Source organism: Melopsittacus undulatus, chromosome 2, assembly GCF_012275295.1.
Source record: "Melopsittacus undulatus isolate bMelUnd1 chromosome 2, bMelUnd1.mat.Z, whole genome shotgun sequence".
Taxonomy (NCBI): Eukaryota; Metazoa; Chordata; class Aves; order Psittaciformes; family Psittaculidae; genus Melopsittacus; species Melopsittacus undulatus.
In genome coordinates, this window is record NC_047528.1 from 724,188 (window position 1) to 745,663 (window position 21,476).

Here is a 21,476-nt window from a genome sequence, read left to right on the forward strand (position 1 = left end):
GGTCTCCCCAATCCAAAGCACTCTGGGATTCCATGAAGAATACAGCACTGAAGGAACAGGTAATGTGAGCTGAATATCTCCTTCAGCTAATGGCTGATGCTTCACTGAGTCATTAGTGTATGGATAAACCATGTAATCACAGAGTGGTTTGGGTTGAAGGGACCTCAAAGCTCCTCCAGCCCCAACCCCTGCCACAAGCAGGGACCCCTTCCACTGGAGCAGCTGCTCCAAGCCCCATCTAACCCTGCTTCGAGTATGTGAGAGGTGAACACCACAATGGGCTGATACTTGAAGAACAGCTGATTTGGCAAATCAACCATTACCTGCTCAATAGAATGTGATTTCTGCTGTGCCAGTTACTGCCTGAGCAACGTGGCACTGGCCTGGTCAAATGAAGAGCACAAGGACCCAATAGTTCTTGAGCAGCAGAAGTGATGAGCAGAGAGGGTTGGGAAGAGCTTGAAGATGCTGCTGGGTTTGTGGACTGCTGAGTGTGTGGTACAGGACACAGGTACAAACACAGGTACAAACACAGGTACATGGTGTTTGCCTCCTGCCCCTCGGGAGTGCAGCTCTGCTGGGTGCCTGTGCTCAGAGGAGAGGAAGGTCCTCCTAGGAGCAGGACACCCTCATAAAGCATCTTCCCATAGTGTGTGCTGCCTGCTGGGCTTAATGGGATTGGTCTGCAGCTCTTGGGGGTGCACTGGGAATAGTCTGGAGAGCTGGGATAGGTGAGTGAGTGCAGCTGGAGTGATGGAGGAGAGGAGGGAAGAGAAAGAGCAGGGAGAGGAGAGGAGAGGAGAGGGGAAAGAGAAGAGAGAGGAGGGAAGGGAAAGGATGGGAAGGGAAGGGAAGGGAAGGGAAGGGAAAAGAAGGGAAGGGAAGGGAAGGGAAGGGAAGAGAAAGGAAATGAAAGGCAGGGAAAGAAAGGGAAGGGTAATGTAAGGGTAAGGTGAAGTAAGGTAAGGGTAAGGTAAGGTAAAGAAAAGAAAGGAGAGGAGGGAATATAATCCAACATGGCTACATAGCAAGGCACAAAGCGATGCCAGACCAAAGTCTGAAGTGATCTTGAAGTATAGAACAGAGACTCAAGCAGGTTGGGAAAGCCCTTTAAGATCATCAAGCTAAGATGGGCAGTGTGATGTGCAGGGAGGTCCCAGGGTGCTTACAGCGCAGAGGAGGGGGGGGTGGCCCGCTGTCAATGCTGCCTCCAGCCCCTGTCAGCTGGCAGTCCGGAGGGGCCCATCCGGAATCACAGTGACAGTTGGCATTGTTGTTGCACACCTGAAAGAAAGCACATGGTTTATGGCGTGAAACCCAAATGGATCATGAATGGCCCTGTCTGTCTCTGGGGATAGGCTGTGAACACAACAGAGCCGGGCTGGGTGAGATCTGTGTCCTGAGATGCATTTGGTGCTCTGCTTAACTCCATTGTGGCAATGTTCAGCCTGTTTTGGGCAGAGGTGATGGACTGGGGGCCTGGTCACTGGCTGTTGGGGGCTGTGGGCTTGTACCCATCATTAGGTGTCTGCTGCACCCCCAAAGTGAGGGCACTGCAAGTCCCTGATCCATCACTGAGGATCCAACAAGAGATGCTACAATGACAGCAAGGGGATGACAGAGTAGAGAGTGAGTAAGTTGGTGTTTTCTTTCAAGTCAGGACCATGACTGCCTTGGTTGTGGGTTCATTTGTCCAGGCTGGAATACTCAGCTCCTCGGTGCTCACTCATGGTCTGTAACAGTGGAACCTCTCATAGGGTGTTGCAAGTTGTTCCATACAAGTGCCTGCAGGAGGATGGAGCCAGGAGGGGCTGGGCTCTGCTCCCAAGGAACAAGGGATGGGACAAGAGGAACCGGCCTCAAGCTGCACCAGGACAGGTTTAGATGGAGCTGAGGAACAATTCCTGCCCCACAGGGTGCTCAGGCATTGGAACAGGCTGCCCAGGGCAGGGCTGCAGGCACCGGCCCTGCAAGGGTTCACAGCCCGTGGAGACGAGGCCTCAGTGCCATGGGGCAGGGCTGGGAATGGTTGGACTGGATGAGCTTAAAGGGCTTTTCCAACCCATTTGATTCCATGATACTAAGAATGTGGTGGGATGACCCTGGCTGGACAGGGGCAGGAATTGTAATGGGAGGCTGGAAAGGGGCAGCTGCTGGAAGGGATACCATAAAGATACCCACATATGAAACAATTCTGCCAGCATTAATGTCCCAAATGTATGTTATCCATAAGATGAAGTGCAGTCAGTGGGGTACAAAATGGGCCATCTCTGTGCTATTTGTAAGGAAAGTGGATTTCTAGACCTGAACATGTGTTCTTTAGATGCTCTCTGCAGTTCCACCCATGTTACATTCCATAGCACTGACGGGTGCAGTGAAGGATGAAACGTTGTGATGTGGAAGCTGCTTTTCATGTTATTTAAGGGAACAAAGAAGTAAAAGGAACCAAGAGAAGAGGTTTGGGTGGTCAGAGCTCAGTCATGGGTGAAACCCAAATGAATCTCTATTGCTGAACCAGGAATGATTCTGGACTTCTAATAGTGCTTTTGAGAGGCCAATTGACACTTCATGCTTTATAGCCAAAGACTACTCCGAGGTGTTCTACATACCCCTCTGCCATGGCATTTGGTGTTGCCACAATCATCGTTGAGGAAAGGTGCATCAACACACATCCTGTTCATGCAGATCTGCAGAAGGAGGAGGTTGGGATTAGTGGGATGATGAAAGGACAGATGAAAGCAGTGGGAAACAGCAGGCCAGGTCCTTCCAGGCAGCCCTTTTGTGTCATTCCAGACTTCTCTTTCTCTAAACAAGCATTAGGGAAGCATAAAATGGTATAAAATGGGTTCCGGGGTCAAGGTAAAGCAAAGGAGAGATACAACAAACCCATTGAGGGTGACAAAATGCACAGCAACCGCTTGTACCAAAGGAACTGAGGAGCTAAGAGCTGAACATAACTGAAGGTAGGGCCAATGCTAGTAGGAAGGACCTTATGTACCTGTTCTGTTCATACCCTTCCCTAGGTAACTGCCTGAGGCTGGTGAAGGGTTCTGGATGGATGGACTCTTGGGCACAACCATCCCCATCTTTGTATAGAAACCAACACATTTCCCCCAGCTCCCAGCACTTTGTGCCTCTGGTCTTGTCCTGTCCATGATGTGACCCAGACCTTGTCCTGTCCATGATGTGACCCAGACCTTGGAACTACACTGGATAACCTGGAGCATCTTCCAGATTTAAGAGGTACAAACTCATCTCCTCTGTGCAGGAGAATGAAGGAGATGTATTGTCTACTTTCTGCCTTGCAAATGAGTTCTTTTTGTAATGGTAATAACCCCGACAGAAGAACAAAATGCATTTATTTTCCCTTCTAATGGGGAAAAAATACCAATTATTGTATTTTTTCTCTCAATCTGAGGGAAAAAGCCCACAAAACCAATACAAGATGTTTATTTTCAGCTACCTTTAACAGAAGGCACGATGGGGTTTGGATTGGAGACCAAGATAATCTCCTTTAGGACCAAAATCCTCCCATTTCATCTCCATTCCTGCACTATCCATGTGTCCTGGTGTTCCCAGTGTACCTTGTTCCTACCGCATGGTGTCCCATCCTTCACTGCCCCCTCGTCGGGAGTGTCCGGATCCAGATGGAAGTCGAGTCCCCAGCAGAGCACGTTGTCAATGGCAGTCTGCACCACGGTCTCACCATCCTCCCTGACTGGTACCCTCTTGATGTTAACACACTGCACCCTTCCACACAGCACGTTCCTGGGGCAGACAGATGGCTCTAAGGGTGTGTAGGGACATCTGGGATGTGCTGGTACCAGTTTAACCCACTCCAGCTCACACATTGGAGCAACCCTGGGCATGGTCAGAGGTTCCAGATGTGCAGGGACAATCCTTGTGGACATTTCGCATCCAAATGCCCCTTTTCTGAGGTTCAGACATTTAAACAGCATCCACACTGACTCTTAAGCCTATTGGTGTCTGTGCCTTGGGCACATCAGTGCAGCCCTTTGGTGTATCTCTCCAGAGGCTGCAGAGATGCTTCCATTTGTCATTTTGAGTCTCAATTTCATGTGTTTTTTCCCATTTTACATACTATGAGACTTGCTGAACCTGATGGAGTCCAACAAGGACAAGGTCTCACCCCTGGGAAACCTAATCCCGGAGTGCAGCCCAGGCTGGGATCTGCCATATGGAGCAGTTATGGGAAAGGGCCCTGGGGGACCCCAACCCCATAGGAGTGAGCAGTGGTTGAGGCAAGGAAACCCATCAGGATGCTGGGAACATCCCCAAGGGCATCAGCACAGGGATGAAGGTGTCATTGTCCCAGTGTGCTTGGTGCTGCTCAGGGCACCCCTGGAGCATGGGCTCAGGTTGGGTCCTGCTGCACAGCAAAGCTGTGGATGGGAACAAGTTACTCCTGGGGATATTCCCATTGGATACCAGTATCCAGCACTTACACTTCCAGGCACTTTGTGAAGTGTGTCCCATTCCAGCCGCAGTTCCCACACCGGTCACCTCGAACATTCACCTCCAGGAAGCAGCTCAATGGGGCACGTTGGGCGGCTGTGGAGCAAAAGGAGATGCTCATGGAGGGACAGGGACTGTCTGCATCCCTGTATCCCTCTGGATCATTTCTGTGGTTGCATTTGAACTTCCATAGTTTATGTTCTGGTCCTTTTCTGGACCAGAATAGTGAATGTAAGAATGGAGTAAATGAAGAGATTTGCCACCAAGACATTGACCAATGGTCACAATGGACCATGGTCATTTATACGGAAGAATATGGAGCATAAATTGGATTCAAAACCTTAAATCTTTTCCAATCCTATTTTCCTCTGTAAGTCTTTAACTGTCTGCATGGCACAGGTCAATGTGTGACACAGGTCACTCTATCTCCCATTGACCATAAACCAGGATCACCACCATTATATTCCATATCAGGAACTCTTAATTCCTGTTAGAGGTCAGAACCAGCTCTAAGATGTGGGCTTCAATAAGGCAGAACCATTTCTAGCCCAGGGGACTCCAGTTTTGTCATGTCCATGGAGTACAGAGGATGGAGGAAGAGCATGGAGAGCCTGAGGTCAGTGCAGGGCTCCCAGGTGCTCAAGCATCTCAAATGTTCTCCAAGTAAACCCCATTGCCCAGCTGTCCTGCAGAGATCACTGCTGGGGACCTTCACATGGTGCCAGCACCATATAAGGGCTGGTGTGGCAGTGTCTTTGGGTCCTATGTCGAAATGAGGACAAAATGTTCTGCCTTATCAGTATCCTTGTCTTCCCCAGCAATGCCTTTCATGAGAAATGCTACTGGTTTCCTTTGCAGCAGCTCTCCAAAGTGCTCGTAAATGGGGTAAGGTGACAGAAGAACCTGGTTTTACTTACAGAAGGCTTTTGTATGCTCATATTCTTCATTATGAGGGTGGTGAGACATTGGAACAGAGAAGCTGTGGCTGCCCCATCCCTGGCAGTGCTCAAGGCCAGGTTGGACACAGGGGCTTGGAGCAGCTGCTCCAGTGGAAGGGGTCCCTGCCCGGGGCAGGGGTTGGGATTGGATGAGCTCTAAGCTCCCTTCATCCCAACCCATTCCATGACTCCATGAGCTATCTTGCCTTTGCCAAACAAAGCTTTGCACTGTGCCTCGTGGCTGTAGCAGTTCCCTTCGTAGCAGTGCTCATTGTCTCCACACACGGTTCCATCTTGCTTAAAGGTATCCGAGGGGCAGAAGGCTGAGGAGCCATTGCAGTACTCGGGGAGGTCACAGATGTTGGCCTCTCCTCTGCAGACCTTTCCTGCTGGATGGAACTGTAAAGAAAAGCCCCAAGATGAGTTTTGGTGGATCATTTCCAACAGGATCTGCCCCAATTTACTGACACCCCCATGGCAAGAGTGTAGGAAATGCTCCAGAGGGGTAACATGAAGAACAGCAACTTGCATTTGCAAGGAGTGAGCCAGAATAAGGACTGGAGGACTGAAGTCCTTGCTGCCCTATGGCAATGGAGCCATTGCACACAGGGAGATTGCTCATATCCCAGCAGAGAAACTGGAACTCTTGGTTCATTGAACCCACAAACACCACGTTGCTGGTTTGCCCTAAGACCTCAACATCAGCAGGAATAGAAAGGAGGTTTTAGACCCTCCTTCCTTTCAGCCACACTTGTGGCTGTTGGATGTTAGGTCCATGGCACCAATGCTTGTATTGGGTTGGTAGGTTCTGGCCTCACCCTCTCCCTTTGCTGATGGCTTTGGTCTGACCCAATTTGGTGCTTCTAAGCTCCTTGTTTCCTACCTAAGCTTGAGCAGTCTCCAGTCAGGTTGATACAGCCCCAGGTGCTGCTATAACCAGTGTCCCAATCCTCATTGAAAGCATTAGGGGACAACCTATGAGGTGTTCCTGTGGCTGAGTTTGGGATGTAGGAGGAGAACAGGATGACCAGGAAGGGTTGATTTCCTAAGGAAGTCAATGTAACTGTTGCATCTTGTTCTTGAGGTCTAATATTGCTTGTGAGGGGAGAAAGGCTTCTTAGCAGGGGCTGTTATGACAGGACAAGGGGTTAGGGTTGTAAACTGAAGAGGGAGGTTCAGGCTGGGTGTGACAAAGAAACCTTTACAATGAGGTTGTCCAGAGAGGAGGTGGATACCCCATCCCTGGAGCCATTCAGGGCCATTGGAAGTGGCTCTGGGCACCCTGATCCAGAAGAAGGTGTCCCTGCTCATTGCAAGAGCATTGGACTGGATGAGCTTTGAAGGTCCCTTCCAACCCAAACCATTCCATGATGATTCTATGATATTTTCAAGCCAGATATAGTGAGAAACAGAGGACATAAACATTAGAGCACCTCCGAGCTGGGAAACCCAATTCCATCAATGCTTTTCCATCCCTTACAAAGCCAATAGCATCTGTTGCAGTTAAAACTTACCTGGCAATGGTGACAGCAGTCACCTCTGTAGCAAGAAGCCCCTGGGACGAGCATGCAGTTGGAGGGGGAGCAGCATCCTTCATGGAGGCATTTCTGGAAGGACACAATGTTGTGGCATCTCAGTATGAGGGTTTCTTATCTGCATCATTATCTCTGGCTTAAGAGGCACTGAATTCAAGGAAATGAAGGGGGAAATGGTGTTTTCTGCTGCTCATCGAGCTCTGGACCTTCTGGAATTGAGGGAAATGCTTTAAAGCAATTCACATTTCCCTCTACACACGAGTGCTCCCATCTCATCTTCTCTATAGTGGGATTTGGGTTCTCCTTATATAATTCCTTAAGGCAGGTCGTCCTCTTTACCAGCAAGGTACAGGATGTTCAACCCAAGCCTGGATCTAACACACACAGAGATCACTCTGTGGGGGAAATGTCAGTGCAAAGGCTGTGGTTTGACCACAGCTTTGTACAAATGATGATTCTACATAGTGCAAACAGGAGTTTCCATTGGAAAACTCCAACATTCCAAAGTGTCCCAGCCTGGAGTTGTTGCTGAGAAGGTACCAAGTGCAAGTGCTTCTGAAAAGCACTTTTCCCACTGACTTCAGGGTACATAAAGAACAGAAACAGCAACGTGAACATGAGCAGAGGCAGGAGGAAAACCCCTTCCCATGCGGATGAGGTATGGAGAGGTCTCTGAACACCTCTGCTGCAGGGAATTGCTCACCTCATTGGTGCCACAGTCGCATTCCTCCCCTTTCTCCAAGATGCCATTGCCACAGTGTTCCAGGAGAACTGGTTTTAAGGGGGGGATGTTGACGAGACAGGGCTTATTTTTCTTTCTTACTTCATTGTAGTATTGGTCTGAGCTGCAATTGCTGAATGCCAAGCAAGTTCTGTAAGAGAAACCATTCATGTATGGAACCACAGCATCTCCATGACGAATTGATGGAGGTAAAGAACAAGTTCATCAACTGGCAAAGGGGAATACGGACAATGTGATAGGGAATAAGCCTTTTTTGTCTCCCTTTTTCATGTATAAATCATGGAATCATAGACTGGTTTGGGTTGAAGGGACCTTAAAGCTCCTTCAGCTCCAACCCCTGCCCTGGGCATGGACCCCTTCCACTGGAGCAGCTGCTCCAAGCCCCTGTGTCCAACCTGGCCTTGAGCACTGCCAGGGATGGGGCATCCATAAATGAATGTGGGGATGTAGCCAAATTGGAAAGAACTGAGCTCCAAGGCTGGATCAGATGACCCTTGAGGTCCCTTCCAACCTGGTGTTCTATGCTTCAACTGAACACGGTGAATCATTGAGTTCAGGAATTCTGGAGGAACTATTAGCTAAAGTGGGAGGTTTGGAAACCTCTGTATTTAATGAGTAGGTTTGGATAACAGGGTTCCTATTGGAATGGATGGCAGCAAAAGCTGAAGGATTAAAGCCATGAAACACACTGCTCTGTCTTACTGAGGTTTTCACCCAAGTCTCTTGGTGCCCAGAACCCTTGAGGAGGTGACTTCCATGTGGATGGGATAGGAGGACCTGGCAGTGTTCAGGCCAGGTTGGATGGAGTCTTGGGTGACATGGTTTAGAGTGTGGTGTCCCTGCCTGTACAGGGGTTGGAGCTGGAGGAGCTTTAAGGTCCCTTCCAACCCAAAGCAGGCTGGGGTCCTGAGATACCTTACCTGTGCCCTATGGAGCTGTGCACTGTGGCACTTACCCTGGGCTTGATCTCATGATGCATCCTCTTTGGGTGCAGTTGCAGCTGCAGTGCTTGGTCTTAAACTCTTTGGAGTCATCATGGCCAAAGCCCAAACTGTGCCCGATCTGGTGGGCGAGCGTCATCACCTCATTGATGGTGTCATTGCCAGGGAACTGCAGGGGGGAAGAGAAACCAGAGCCATGTTTTCCTATGGCAGTGTATGGTGATGTGGGGACCTTCAGGTCCAGGTTTGTGCCACTGAGCACTGGGGAGGCTGCACCTGGAATCCTGTGCTCAGCTCTGGGCCCCTCACTGCAAGAGAGACCCTGAGGGGTTGGAGCAGGGCCAGAGAAGGGAATTGAGCTGGAGCAGGGCCTGGAGCCCAAGGGTGATGGGGAAGGGCTGAGGGAGCTGGGGAGTTCAGATGGAGAAGAGAAGGCTCAGGGGGGACCTGATGGCTCCCTCCAAGTGCCTGCAGGAGGATGGAGCCAGGAGGGGCTGGGCTCTGCTCCCAAGGAACAAGGGATGGGACAAGAGGAACCGGCCTCAAGCTGCACCAGGGCAGGTTTAGATGGAGCTGAGGAACAATTCCTGCCCCACAGGGTGCTCAGGCATTGGAACAGGCTGCAAGGGTTCACAAACCCATTGAGACAAGGCCTTAGTGCCATGGGGCAGGGGTGAGAATGGTTGGACTGGATGGGCTTAAATGGGTTTTCCAACCTGGTTGATTCTATGATTCTAAGTCCAGCATCACCTCCTTGAGATGCAGTTGTGGTGTTAGCTCCTAGTGGATGAAGAGCTGAGCCTAGGGGTTATGTAGGATTAACTCCAGGGTTTCACTGTCAATATGGAAGGTTCATTTTGCCTTTCAGGCTGTGCAAACCCATAAGATCTCCCCTTACCGAAACAACACCCACAGAATTCGGCTTGCACATTGTCCCCTTCCAGGCAAATCCTCGTTCCTTGTAGTTCTGGCCACTGCAATAGGAAGATTTAAACGTTAAAGAAACACAGAACAGCTTTGTCTCACTAATGGGATGCATCATCTGAATTACAGCTGGAAAATGATGCTTGGGGTGACAAAAAGCTGCTTCTTAAAAGCCCAGCATCACTCATTCTCCTATGGCAACCCCATATGGGGTGGTACCTGCAGATGCTAGGGGGGATATTAAGGAGGCAGAACCATGGTTTATAAACTCATTGGCTTCCCCCCTACTTGAAGAGTGGCTTATTTCAATAAAATATAATTATTCAGAATGATTTGTTAAAGATTTGGCAATATAATACATAGAATTTGTCCTTTTTGGACAAATACCCTATTTTTGAATAAATGTACAAAAAATTTGAATAAACATACAAAAGTACATTTTTGGACAAAAAGAGAAATATTCAGTACTTTTATATCTGTACATTTGACTCTCCAGAAGGTTTCTTCCCCCCAAAATGAAGGAAAAAGGAACAGACAAACCAGACACAAGGTCCTTGGTCTGAGAAAGCAAAAGAGTGATACAAGTGCTATTAAATATCCTCATCCTAGCAGAGAGGTTTGAGTTGTAAACCGTGTAACAATGAGTTATTACAGCTCCAATGAGTTATTACAGCTCAAAGCCAAGGGGACTGTATATGTGAAAGTGAGTAAGAAGTTAAAATGAGACAAGAATAACTCAGTTACAGTCAAGTGTATCAGAGTTGGAAATGAGCTGAGCGCTTTGTGTGTGGGAACTATAACAGAGGACAGGGAAAGGGAAGAGTGAATTCTTGTAGCGATTTACATGACAAAACCCTGCTGATTAGTACATTAGGTGAAGCTGTTGTGTTCCTCTCCACCAGATACCACCAGCACAAAAGGCTCATCAGCAGATCCGTGTCAAAACCAGAGGAGATGGAAACGCTCTTGCTTTCTGCTTATCTGCCCATGGCCGGTCTGGGAGGGGGGTGATAAAAGGCACATCTCTTACAGCAGGAACTGGAGGTTGTCGTAATTGATGCGACCGGCAGCTTCCTTCTGGGACCATGTGGAGAAGGTCCTGAGTGTCCGGGCCAGGCTGCGGGATGGGGCCACTTGGTCCGACCCGGTCCACATCTCCACTGCACTGATGATGATGTGGAGCTTCAGGCGCTTGTACACCTGGGGAGAGCAAGAGCTGCAGGGCTGAGAGCTGGGGATGTGGGGAGAAGGCTCCTGAAGGGGAGACCTGAGAGCAGCTCCAGTGCCTAAAGGGGCTGCAGGAAAGCTGGAGAGGGGCTTGGGACAAGGGCCTGGAGGGCCAGGCCAAGGGGAATGGCTTGAACCTGCCCAAGAGAGGGGAGACTGAGCTGAGCTCTGAGGCAGAAGCTGTTCCCTGGGAGGGTGCTGAGGCGCTGGCACAGGGTGCCCAGAGAAGCTGTGGCTGCCCCATCCCTGGCAGTGCTCAAGGCCAGGTTGGACACAGGGGCTTGGAGCAGCTGTATTCAGTAGCAATAATGCATATTCCCAATCAAGTTGTTTAAAGGGGTGATTTCAAAGTGATCTTGCAAGTGACTTCACTGCTGTCTGAAGCAATGTTCTAACACTGAAGTGGGGTTTACAGTGTTGTGCAACACAGCTTGAATCATGGAATCATCCAGGTTGGAAAAGCCCTTTAAACTCATCCAGTCCAACCATTCCCAGCCCTGCCCCATGGCACTGAGGCCTCATCTCCACAGGCTGTGAACCCTTGCAGGGCCGGTGCCTGCAGCCCTGCCCTGGGCAGCCTGTTCCAATGCCTGAGCACCCTGTGGGGCAGGAATTGTTCCTCAGCTCCATCTAAACCTGCCCTGGTGCAGCTTGAGGCTGGTTCCTCTTGTCCCATCCCTTGTTCCTTGGGAGCAGAGCCCAGCCCCTCCTGGCTCCATCCTCCTGCAGGCACTTGGAGGGAGAAACCCTCATCTCTTTCCCAGGGTAGTTTGCCAATGGAGCAGTGACTGTAACCATGTCATTAGAACTCACCGTGTTCAGGATGTTGCTGATGGAAATGAACATGTGAAGCATCAGGGTCTCATTGTTCTCTTTAATCTTGAACTGAAAGGGGGGGAGAGGCTGAATTCTGATGCTGGGCACCAGGGTCTGCACCAGCAGAACCTCACGCTCTGAGTCCTCATGCTTACCAGCTCTTTGTTAGTGATCAGAGCCAGCTCCATGTATCTCGTAGGTACAGCCACTGGCTTGAGACCACCAACCTCCTGCAAGAGACCAAAGGTGGTTATGGAGGAGCTTGAAAAGCTCCCACCCCATTGCAGAGAACCAAAGAGGCATCGCTCAGGCTAATCCAGCCTCTCCCTATGGGATGAGAGCATGGAGCAGTTACACAGCAGAGAAGGACCGAGTGCCTGAGGTGAGAGCAGAGGGATGCAGAGACAGAGCAAGGCTGTAGATGGGGGGTTCTTGGGAGCAGGAGATTCCCTGGTATTGCTCAGGTCCAATCATCTCCCTACAGGGATTCAGACCACTTCTGAGTCCTTATCCAACTGCAGTTGGGTAATGGGTAACCTGGGGGGTTGTTCCTCTCCTCTAAGCATGGTATTGCCCCATGACAACGTTATCCCATCTGTGATGGAGCAAGTGGACAGTGAGACACTGAGAGCATTCAGAATCAGCAGATTTGGTCAAATAACAGGGGAAAAAGGAGCTAACCCTGCACAAGCCTTGGTGGCAGCTTTGGCACTGGCTGGGATGGGAATGAGGAAGGCAATTCCTGAGTAATTCCAAGGAGTTTTCACAGTAGAATAGAGGAGGAGGAGTTGCTGTCTCTCAAAGAGACAGCTCTATAACAGCTTTGGCTGCTGCAGAAGCATGCATGGCTAACTAAATGCTGTCACTCCAGTCATTGTAAGCACAGGGCCTGATGGCTCTTCCCTGGTGAACAAGTACCACTCCCTTGTTATTACTGTTATAAACCATCCTCTTTCCCTGATGGCTTCTCAGTAAACCCAGTGCAGTTGTAGGGATGTAGAAAGCTGCCTTTCCTCCATGGGAGCTGATCACTAATCCTTTCATCTCAATGCTTCATGTTCCTATCAGGAGGCAGCATCCCTGAATGGCACTCTATTTCCTGCACCGTGTGCAAGCACAAGGCCAGGCTGTCACTATAAATAAGCCATGCTTGCAGGTACAGAAATAACACAGTATCTCAGGTCTTTGGGAAGCAGGAGCAGTGATGACAAAGTCCTCCCCAGCTCAAACAGCATTCACCAATCTGAGCAGATAACCTGGTTTGCATCCAAAGGGAAACAGATCAGGAATATCCAGTATCAAATGGTGCCAGAATGAACTGAGTTCATTGGAAGCGTGGAAAGTGTGTTTCTAAAGAGTAAAGAAGCAGCAGATGGGTGAATTTGGACATCACTAAAGCTCTTTTTGGGTGCGATTTAAGCAAACTGGGGCAGTAGAGTTTGGATTTGGTTACTAGAAGGTGAGTACTAAGGATGTGGGGATGTGAGAATGGGTTAAATGCAGTCCCAGAGGAGTTAGACCTGGAGCAGAAGCTGCTCAATGTCTAACCCAGCAGCCTGTGGCTAACACAGCATGTTGGCAGGCTTGGGGACAGCTCCATCACAGTACAATGAACTGTGATGAGACTGGAAGGGATTCTGCTCAGTGAGGGAAAGGAAGAGCAGACAAATACAGTGTAGGAGCAGGAGCTGTGTCAGTTCAGCCTGGACAAGAGAAGGCTCCTGAAGGGGAGAGCTGAGAGCAGCTCCAGTGCCTAAAGGGGCTGCAGGAAAGCTGGAGAGGGGCTTGGGACAAGGGCCTGGAGGGCCAGGCCAAGGGGAATGGCTTGAACCTGCCCAAGAGAGGGGAGACTGAGCTGAGCTCTGAGGCAGAAGCTGTTCCCTGGGAGGGTGCTGAGGCGCTGGCACAGGGTGCCCAGAGAAGCTGTGGCTGCCCCATCCCTGGCAGTGCTCAAGGCCAGGTTGGACACAGGGACTTGGAGCAGCTGCTCCAGTGGAAGGGGTTGGGGTTGGATATGGAGGAGCTTTAATCTCCCTTCATCCCAACCCATTCCCTGATGCTGTGGTTGGATCACTCCCGGTGTTTAACGGGTTCATACACACAGGAACGTGCAGCATCAACACGAGCAGCCCACGGGTCCTTACCTCAACAGTGTAGATTCTACGACTCCCATTTGCGAGCTCCCCATCCATGGATGGACGATCCCTGTACTCTGCAGGCACTCGGCACAGCTGGCTTGAGCCACCTTCCAATGCCCTCCGGAAAACCAGGTGCTGGAACGTTGTGGAGTTCTTGAGGGGCTCGATCTCGTACCGCAGGTCTCCCATCTGCAGAACCCCACTGTGGGTTTGCAAGCAGAGGGCTCAGTGAGATGGACTCCAGAGCCCATCCCGATGTTCAGGGATCAGCCCATGTTTTGTGTTGGTTTCCTTTTGAAAGAGGGTATGGAAAGATTCAGCTCTTTCTTATCACTGCTCCTATGGGCAGGGATCACATGGGAATGAACAAGGAGCTCACCTAAAGGATGCTTGATGGGACTAAAGGATCATGGCTGAGGTTGAGGATGCCTTGGGAGGGCAATGGTGCAGCTTTGGGGAAGGAGAAAGAAGCTGCTGCTGAATGCTATGTATTAAATGAGAGTGGGAAGGCAGTAAAGGCTCTTCCAAGGAGGATCCATCTCTAAGGCATGTTTATCCTCACACAGGCAGTGTTATGGACTGCATCTGATAAGTGCATCCTCAAAGCCTGACTTAATTTGGACACCTTTTGGGTGCTTGTTTGAGGAAGAAGGTGCAGGTAGGTCTGTTACATCTCACACTCATGCCTGCTCTCAGAAGAGAAGCTCTTTGGGTCTCAATTTTGCCAGGGGTTGAGTTATACAGCCCTAAAATGGTCCTAATTACTGGGGTGTGTATCCCAATAGGAAAACGTGGCCTTGTCAAACACTGAGACTGAATCCCAGAAGGTTCTGATAGGGAAATTGTGCCTTAAAATCCCTATGGAGATGGTGTAAAATCTGCAGTGCTAGAAGATGTCTGAGCTCTGGTTGAAGAGCTGGATGTCTGTAGTGAGACACACCATGAAGGAATGAGGGCTCCTGCTTTAAAAGGACACATAAATCCCTATCCCATTTAACCACATGCTTCTGGGCGACCTGGTCTAGTTGAAGATGTCCCTGCTCATTACATGGGGTTGGATGAGATGAGCTTTGAAGGCCCCTTCCAACCCAACCCATTCCATGGCTCTATGCTTCATTTGGTGCTGACCCCACATTGTCCCATGGGAAGAGTCCTACCTCATCCCAAAGCACGTGCTGAGGGAGACGATGGAGCCTGGGAAGCCTTCCACAATCCCCTCGTAGTAGCAGTCGTCCTGCAAGGTGCAAACGTGGCTTTAGGCTGTGGTTAAACCTCCATGCCCTGGTCAGGAAAGCCCCAACAGCAGTAAAGGGACACAGACCCCTGCCCACCTCCATCCTTGCCCCTTCCAAGGGGTTCCTGTGCACAGGAGTGAGGGCACAGAAGGGAAAAGGCAGGATCCTGATTGCTCATCCTTTGGGATCAGACTGAAACAGGGGGGTTCAGGTTGGATCAGCTTTGAGCTCCCTCCATCCCACCCCATTCTGTGTTCCTATGATTCCACAATCATCACATCAGGATGATTTTATGGGGTTATTTTGTGATTTCTCACATAACGGAGGTGGACTTTTGATGGACTAAAAGTACTTTAAAATCTGTCACAATCTGACAGGGAAACCAATGTGCTGATGAGTCTGAAATGGTTCTTCCCTTTTTTATCAGCCTCTTTACCATTTCCTTCCTTTTTTTAAACAAACAGTGTAAAAATAACCTATGTTTTCGCAAACAGAAACCACCCCTTGCTCAGAGCCACGAGTGCATTGGAATGAGCTGAGGAGGGTCATTTAGTCCTGGCTTTTGATGCAACCCTGACCTAAACTTACCTGAATATATGGGAACTCAGTGATCAGGGCTCCCTCCTCACTGTACTTGAACACTGGGATATCCCTGACTAACAGATTCCTGGAAAGCAAAGCAGGAACATTCCCTGTTATGGCCCCAGGCAGAACACAGCAGAGGAAGGAAGCTGGGGGAGAGCCTTACTTGGCCTGCCTCAGATGGATGATGTGGTGGTTTCCCTCTGCTGTTATCAGATAGGATCTGCGTCCCTGGAATGGCCAAACACCCATTAATGCCGGGTATTCATCCCATGGAACGTGTCCCTACCCATGGCAATGGTTGGAACTGGATGAGCTTTAAGGTCCCTTCCAACCCAAACCATTCCATGATATTCATTGGGAAGCTGGAGCCATCTCCTTCCCCTGCTCTCCCTTTGGTGCCCACCCACACCCCATGTGGATTCCACGATCTAGGGCCTGCATGGGAAAGCCGATGACCTCTGGGAATGCCGCATCCTTCTCCTCCAGCCGCTGGGGCACTGTGACTTCGGAGTAGATGATCCTGGATGCTCCTGTGGGATGTGAGCCTGGCTCTGCATTGAGGGAAGGAGGAAGTGCATCAGTCACAGCAGCACTGGAGGATTCCCAGCCCAGGGATAAGGGAAGCATGGAAGGATGGGGTCTGTTCAGTGCTGTGTTCCCATCTGTCCTCAGTGAGTGGGTGCAGGGGGTGGCTGAGCTGCTCTTTGCTTGGCTCCTAATGAAGCTTAGGATGCAAACCCACAAAGAGTCCCAGCAGCTCCAGAGGATGTGTTAATAAAGGGGAGGGAAGGAGATAACTTCTATGGTTATCGGGTGCTGAGCCCTCTGCCCATGTCCCTCCAGGCTTGTTCCCATCCTGCATCCCCTGCCCATGTCCCCTACCTCCATCTCTGCCCTTGTATCCACATCCTCCACCCTTATCCCTGGGATGCATCCATGAACCTGGTCAAGGTCCCTATGTCCCCAGCCAGCACCCCTCATCCCACATCCCAATGCCTGTGTCCCCACATCCCATGTGTGTGTGTCCCCATGCGTAACCCCCATCCCAATGCCTATTGTCCTCTGTGTCCCCACATCCCATGTGGCTGTGTCCCCATGCATAACCCCCATCCCAATGCCTATAGTCCTCTGTGTCCCCACATCCTCTGTGTGTGTCCCCCCACATCCCATGTGTGTCCCCCATCCCAATGCCTATTGTCCTCTGTGTCCCCACATCCCATGTGTGTGCCCCCATCCCTGCTCATTCCATGGTGTTCATTCCATGCCCATCCCTGTGCCCACCTCCCATCCCTGCCCCAGCCCCATACCTGTGCAGAGCAGCAGGGTCAGTGCCGTCACCCACATCCCTCCTGAGGCTCTGCAGGTCCCGATCCCCATCCCTGAGCTCATCCTGTGGGATGCTCCATGGTCCTCATCCTGCTCCGCCCACCTCCATCCCCACCGCCATGTTTGGGCCCTGCTCCCCGTGCCCCCCAGCCCCTCACTGTCCCCCCCCCCCCAGCTCCCCATAGCCCCCCCATTTCCCCACTGCTGCTCTTGTCCCCATCTAGCTCCTTCCCTGCTCCTTGCCCTGTCCTTGGGGTCCCCCCTGCCCTGTCCCCCCCACAACCCCTCACCCTGAGGCCCCCCCGGCCTTGCGCTGCCATCTCCCACCTGCCCCCGGCTCCATCCACCTGCGCTAATCCCATCCCTTGGCATCCCACAACACCCCCCCTGCAGCTCCCACCCATCCCGTCCCCATCCATCCGCATCCCCATCCCCATCCATCCACATCCCCATTCGCCATCCACCCACATCCCTATTCCCCATCCATCCGCATCCCCATTCCCCATCCCTCCTCCGAGCGCCGCCTCGGCCTATCCTGCCTCCAGTGCCACAGGCAGCTCCCAACCGACACGAGTGCCCCCTCACCCACAACCCCCTCTGTCCTCTCCTCTCCTCTCCTCTCCTCTCCTCTCCTCTCCTCTCCTCTCCTCTCCTCTCCTATCTCTCCTCTCCCCCTTTTCCTTCTTTTCCTTCTCCTTCTCCTCTCCCACCTTTCCCAACCTCCTGGGTCCTCTCCTCTCCTCCCACCAACATCAAACTGGAACAGGGCTGGTTCAGGTTGGAGATAAGGCAGAAGCTCTTCCCTGGGAGGGTGCTGAGGTGTTGGCTTTAAGGTCCCTTCATCCCAACCCATCCCATGTTTGTGCATGAGTCCATCTCAAAGCAGAGGCAGGCAGGGAAGAACGAGGGTTTAATGGGATCATCCAGGTTGGAAAAGCCCTTTAAGCTCATCCAGTCCAACCATTCCCAGCACTGCCCCATGGCACTGAGGGCTGTGAACCCTTGCAGGGCCGGTGCCTGCAGCCCTGCCCTGGGCAGCCTGTTCCAATACCTGAGCACCCTGTGGGGCAGGAATTGTTCCTCAGCTCCATCTAAACCTGCCCTGGTGCAGCTTGAGGCTGGTTCCTCTTGTCCCATCCCTTCCAGCAGGGAAGCTGCAGTAAAGCCTCACTTGGGAATGGGTTCCCAGCTGTTCCCTGGGCTCCTGGGGTTTGGGCCATGGGGATTCACTTCTGTGTACCAAAAAGGCCTTTTCCCCCTGTCCCTGCCTGTTTCCAACCCTCACAGCATCATGACTACAGAGCAGATGTCATGGAGCTCCCTAGGAGTGAAGGAATGCAGGCAAAGGCAGAGGAATCTATGCCAAGAGCAGAGGGAGAAGGCAGATATATGTGTCCCCAAGTGCTGCTGGTGCAAACAGCTCAAAGATGGTGTTAAAGCACCAAGGAAATGATGGATTCACGCTCCGGCTGCTGGGATCTCTGCTCCCATGTGTCCTGGTGGAGCAGCTGTGTGATGGGGCCCCACATAGACCCACACCTCAACCTGCACTTCCTATTCTATTGAATAATGAATGAAGATGTGCACTGCTCTGCTGCAGATGCGACATTCCCAACCCGGATTCCTGGCTCCTCAGTCCATAAACAGCCCTGGAAACCTCTGGCTTTGTGTTTCCCTGCTGTGATGCTGCAGGAAGATCCCCTGTGAGCTGACCACAACTGATCTGATTGAGAGAGAGAAGAGTCCAGCCCAGTCCCTCTGATGGGTGCCAACATTTCCAGGTGCAGAACATCCCACATGGAGAAATACAAGAGGCAGGATGACTTACCCGGGAATAGGGCTGTGTTTTCCATGCTGGCTATGGGGGAGCTCAGCTGCAGAGCTTGGCTGATGGATGGGAAAGGGAGACAGGGGATGATGCTTGTGGTGCTCAGGGGCTCCTTTGGAGGCTTTTGAGTGTCCCCAGCAAGCATTGTGCTTTGTAGTGGGGAAGAAGGTGCATGAGGGTACCCTTGGGTGCCTTGTCCATAGACCATAGTGGTGGGTGTGGAAAGCTGTCCCAGGATGATGGAATGGTTTGGGATGAAGAGGGAAGAGCTTCTGCCTCAGAGCTCAGCTCAGTCTCCCCTCTCTTGGGCAGGTTCAAGCCATTCCCCTTGGCCTGGCCCTCCAGGCCCTTGTCCCAAGCCCCTCTGCAGCTTTCCTGCAGCCCCTTTAGGCCCTGGAGCTGCTCTCAGATCTCCCCTTCAGGAGCCTTCTCTTCTCCAGGCTCCATCCAGCAAACCAGTGCTCGGAGGCTGCAGGTTCTGCTGCTCAATGTAGTACTTATTAATGGGGTTTTGTTCCACATAAACCAGTGAGGAAGGTTTGGAGCAGAAAATGCATGATGTGAATGCAGTGTCTTGTCAAAAGCAGCTGCGTGGCCCTCTGGGTATGAGTATGATGCTATTGCTGCAGATAACAAATAACAGCAGCTGAGAATGGTTCCTGACTGTTAGGTGAAGTTATTACATTGCCAAAGGTGATGAATGAGGGAAGTGGAGGAAGCTTTTGCCTCCTGTCTTGGTAGTTCTGTCCTGTAATGTTATTCAGAAGGCTGCTTCCAACCCTCTGTACCCTGCATGCTCTGACCTTGCCCTTGAAGGCAGATGCTCAGCCAGGAGAAGAGAAGGTTCCGGGGTCAGCATCTCACCCTGTGGCTGCAGGAGCTGTTTTCCACCCTTATTTGTGGTGATGAGCCATCACCCAGGACCACCATGGGGGTTTTATGGCAGCTGGTTGCATCCTACCCAAATACATCCTTTCTCCATGGCTTAATAGTTCTTTTCCTGATGACTATCAAGGGAAGAGCTCAGCATTCCCCATTTCCTCATAGACCACGTGCTTCCTCTGGATTGGAATGAATTGTTAATCCCTTCCCAGCATCCCATCCCATGGCTTTGGGAGGCGTTTCCAAGCTGTAGATGAATAAGGATGAGTTGGGAGATACCCCTCTGGGCTTGAGCATCTCCACAGTGCCAGGCTCTGCACCATTCCCTGCTCAATGCTATGGCTGCTTCCTCTCATTGAGGCACTTGGAAAAGCAATGCTATAAAATAATAGCTAAAATCCATATATTCAGGGCTTTTTTTCCTTGGGAACAGAATGACTTGTCGAGAGGAGTAAACCAATCCTATATATATCAGGAGGGGATGCTGGAAGTGTTAGGTGGGGATAATCTCTCTTTGATGATGGTGCAGCCAATACAGGATTATTCCATTGAGTTTTTATGATTATTCTCCAAGAAGGATATTAAAACATAAAGAGGTTTTGGGGGAAAATCATGGCAATAGGGAAAAGTTTGGGAACTGTTACAGTGAGAGCCCCTGAGCAGTCATTTCATAAGGAAGAGTTGGATCATCTCATCTGTGAATCCACACGGACAGCAGGGATCTGATCTGGCATCAGACACAAAGTGAGATGGTGGGAAATGAGTAACAATGAAGTGAAAACAAGGCTTAAATATAAAAGGAATGAGAAAATAACATTTATTGGTCATTATGAACCGTTCTTTGCTGCTAAACACTTTGTTAGGAGGGGATTTGAGCTGAAAACTCCACTCTGGTTGGCCTAGAAGTGATGGAGCTTTGTGCTGTCCCAGACCCAAAGGCCACACTGGACAAAAGTAGGGTGCAGGGATAGGTTAATGATCCATGGTGCCCATCCTCTAGCACAGTCTAATCCTGAGGGTCCCCAAAGCTCATTAGAGACCTCTTGGAAGCTCTTCAGACACCTGAACTTGGTTTGGTCCTTAATGCTTCTACAAGATCCCTGGTGGAAACCTCTTTCTTAATATGTCTTAACATGTGTGCAGGTCTCTTCTCATGGGGACAGGGTTCAGTGCTGGGTTTGCACATGTTGATGGACACATGAGCATCTTTGTTCCCATCTAGATCCCATTGGTACCTCCTCACGTGGAGCAAGAGCCTTTGCCTGAACATGGTGGCCACTTTAGGCAACCAAGATGATGCCATGCCAATGTCTTCAGTGGCTCTTACAAGCTCATAGCTCCTGCTTGCATGATGAGGATAGAGGAGATGCTCTGCACATTGGGGACTCAGAGTGGGAGTCTCATGATTCTGTGATTGATCCTCACCAAGGAGTAACAGCCCAGGGTCACCTCTATCACTTGCAGGGAAAATAGCTCCATCCACCCTGAAAGTGTTGAATGGAGGAGTCAAAATAACACATCCTCCATGGTGCAATGGGGAGGGTGATGTGTAAAGAAAGGTGGCACTGCTCTAGTTCAGCTTTGTTCAGTGCATTTCTACCCTTATTTGGTGCATTTTCACTTTTGTTTCATGCATTCACAGCTTTATTTAGTGCATCCATCACTGAAGGATAGAAACCAAAGGAGAAAATGATAGATTTTACAGCAACGCTACTCAAACCTTCACAGAAATAGGCTGAACCACATTAACATGAGATATAGCACAGCTCAAGGAAGCAGAACTCCAAAGATGGTGATATCTTAATGAACCAGAGGGCTAAAGTAATAAATAGCACGAGGCTTCCACACTTCCACACATTTATTTTACCCAAATAAATAGAACT

The 21,476-nt window shown here is 50.6% G+C and overlaps 1 protein-coding gene across 1 annotated transcript; it reads right to left on the reverse strand.

The window, feature by feature from the left end:
- Positions 1-1,119: 1,119 nt before the first annotated feature.
- On the reverse strand, positions 1,120-16,901 carry LOC106023631 (disintegrin and metalloproteinase domain-containing protein 9-like). Its single transcript, XM_034072785.1, has 18 exons — positions 16,865-16,901; positions 16,014-16,108; positions 15,721-15,785; positions 15,561-15,639; positions 14,895-14,971; positions 13,744-13,939; positions 11,755-11,829; positions 11,597-11,668; positions 10,587-10,756; positions 9,531-9,606; positions 8,647-8,801; positions 7,653-7,821; positions 6,929-7,021; positions 5,621-5,813; positions 4,467-4,572; positions 3,585-3,768; positions 2,610-2,687; positions 1,120-1,284 (listed from the first exon to the last, which is right to left on the reverse strand). Exons 1-18 carry the CDS (start codon positions 16,899-16,901, stop codon positions 1,120-1,122), a joined length of 2,085 nt encoding a protein of 694 aa, XP_033928676.1.
- Between the last annotated feature and the right edge of the window lie 4,575 nt (positions 16,902-21,476).

What these genes read in the sequence shown, in the direction of transcription:
- LOC106023631 (XM_034072785.1), bottom strand. Translation starts at nt 16,901, where the DNA reads ATGTGGGTGACGGCACTGACCCTGCTGCTCTGCACAG. An exon ending in ATTCTGTGGGTGTTGTTTCG is followed by an intron (nt 8,802 to 9,530) that starts GTAAGGGGAGAT and finishes TCCCCCCTGCAG; the next exon opens with TTCCCTGGCAATGACACCAT. An exon ending in ATCATGAGATCAAGCCCAGG is followed by an intron (nt 7,822 to 8,646) that starts GTAAGTGCCACA and finishes TTTCTCTTACAG; the next exon opens with AACTTGCTTGGCATTCAGCA.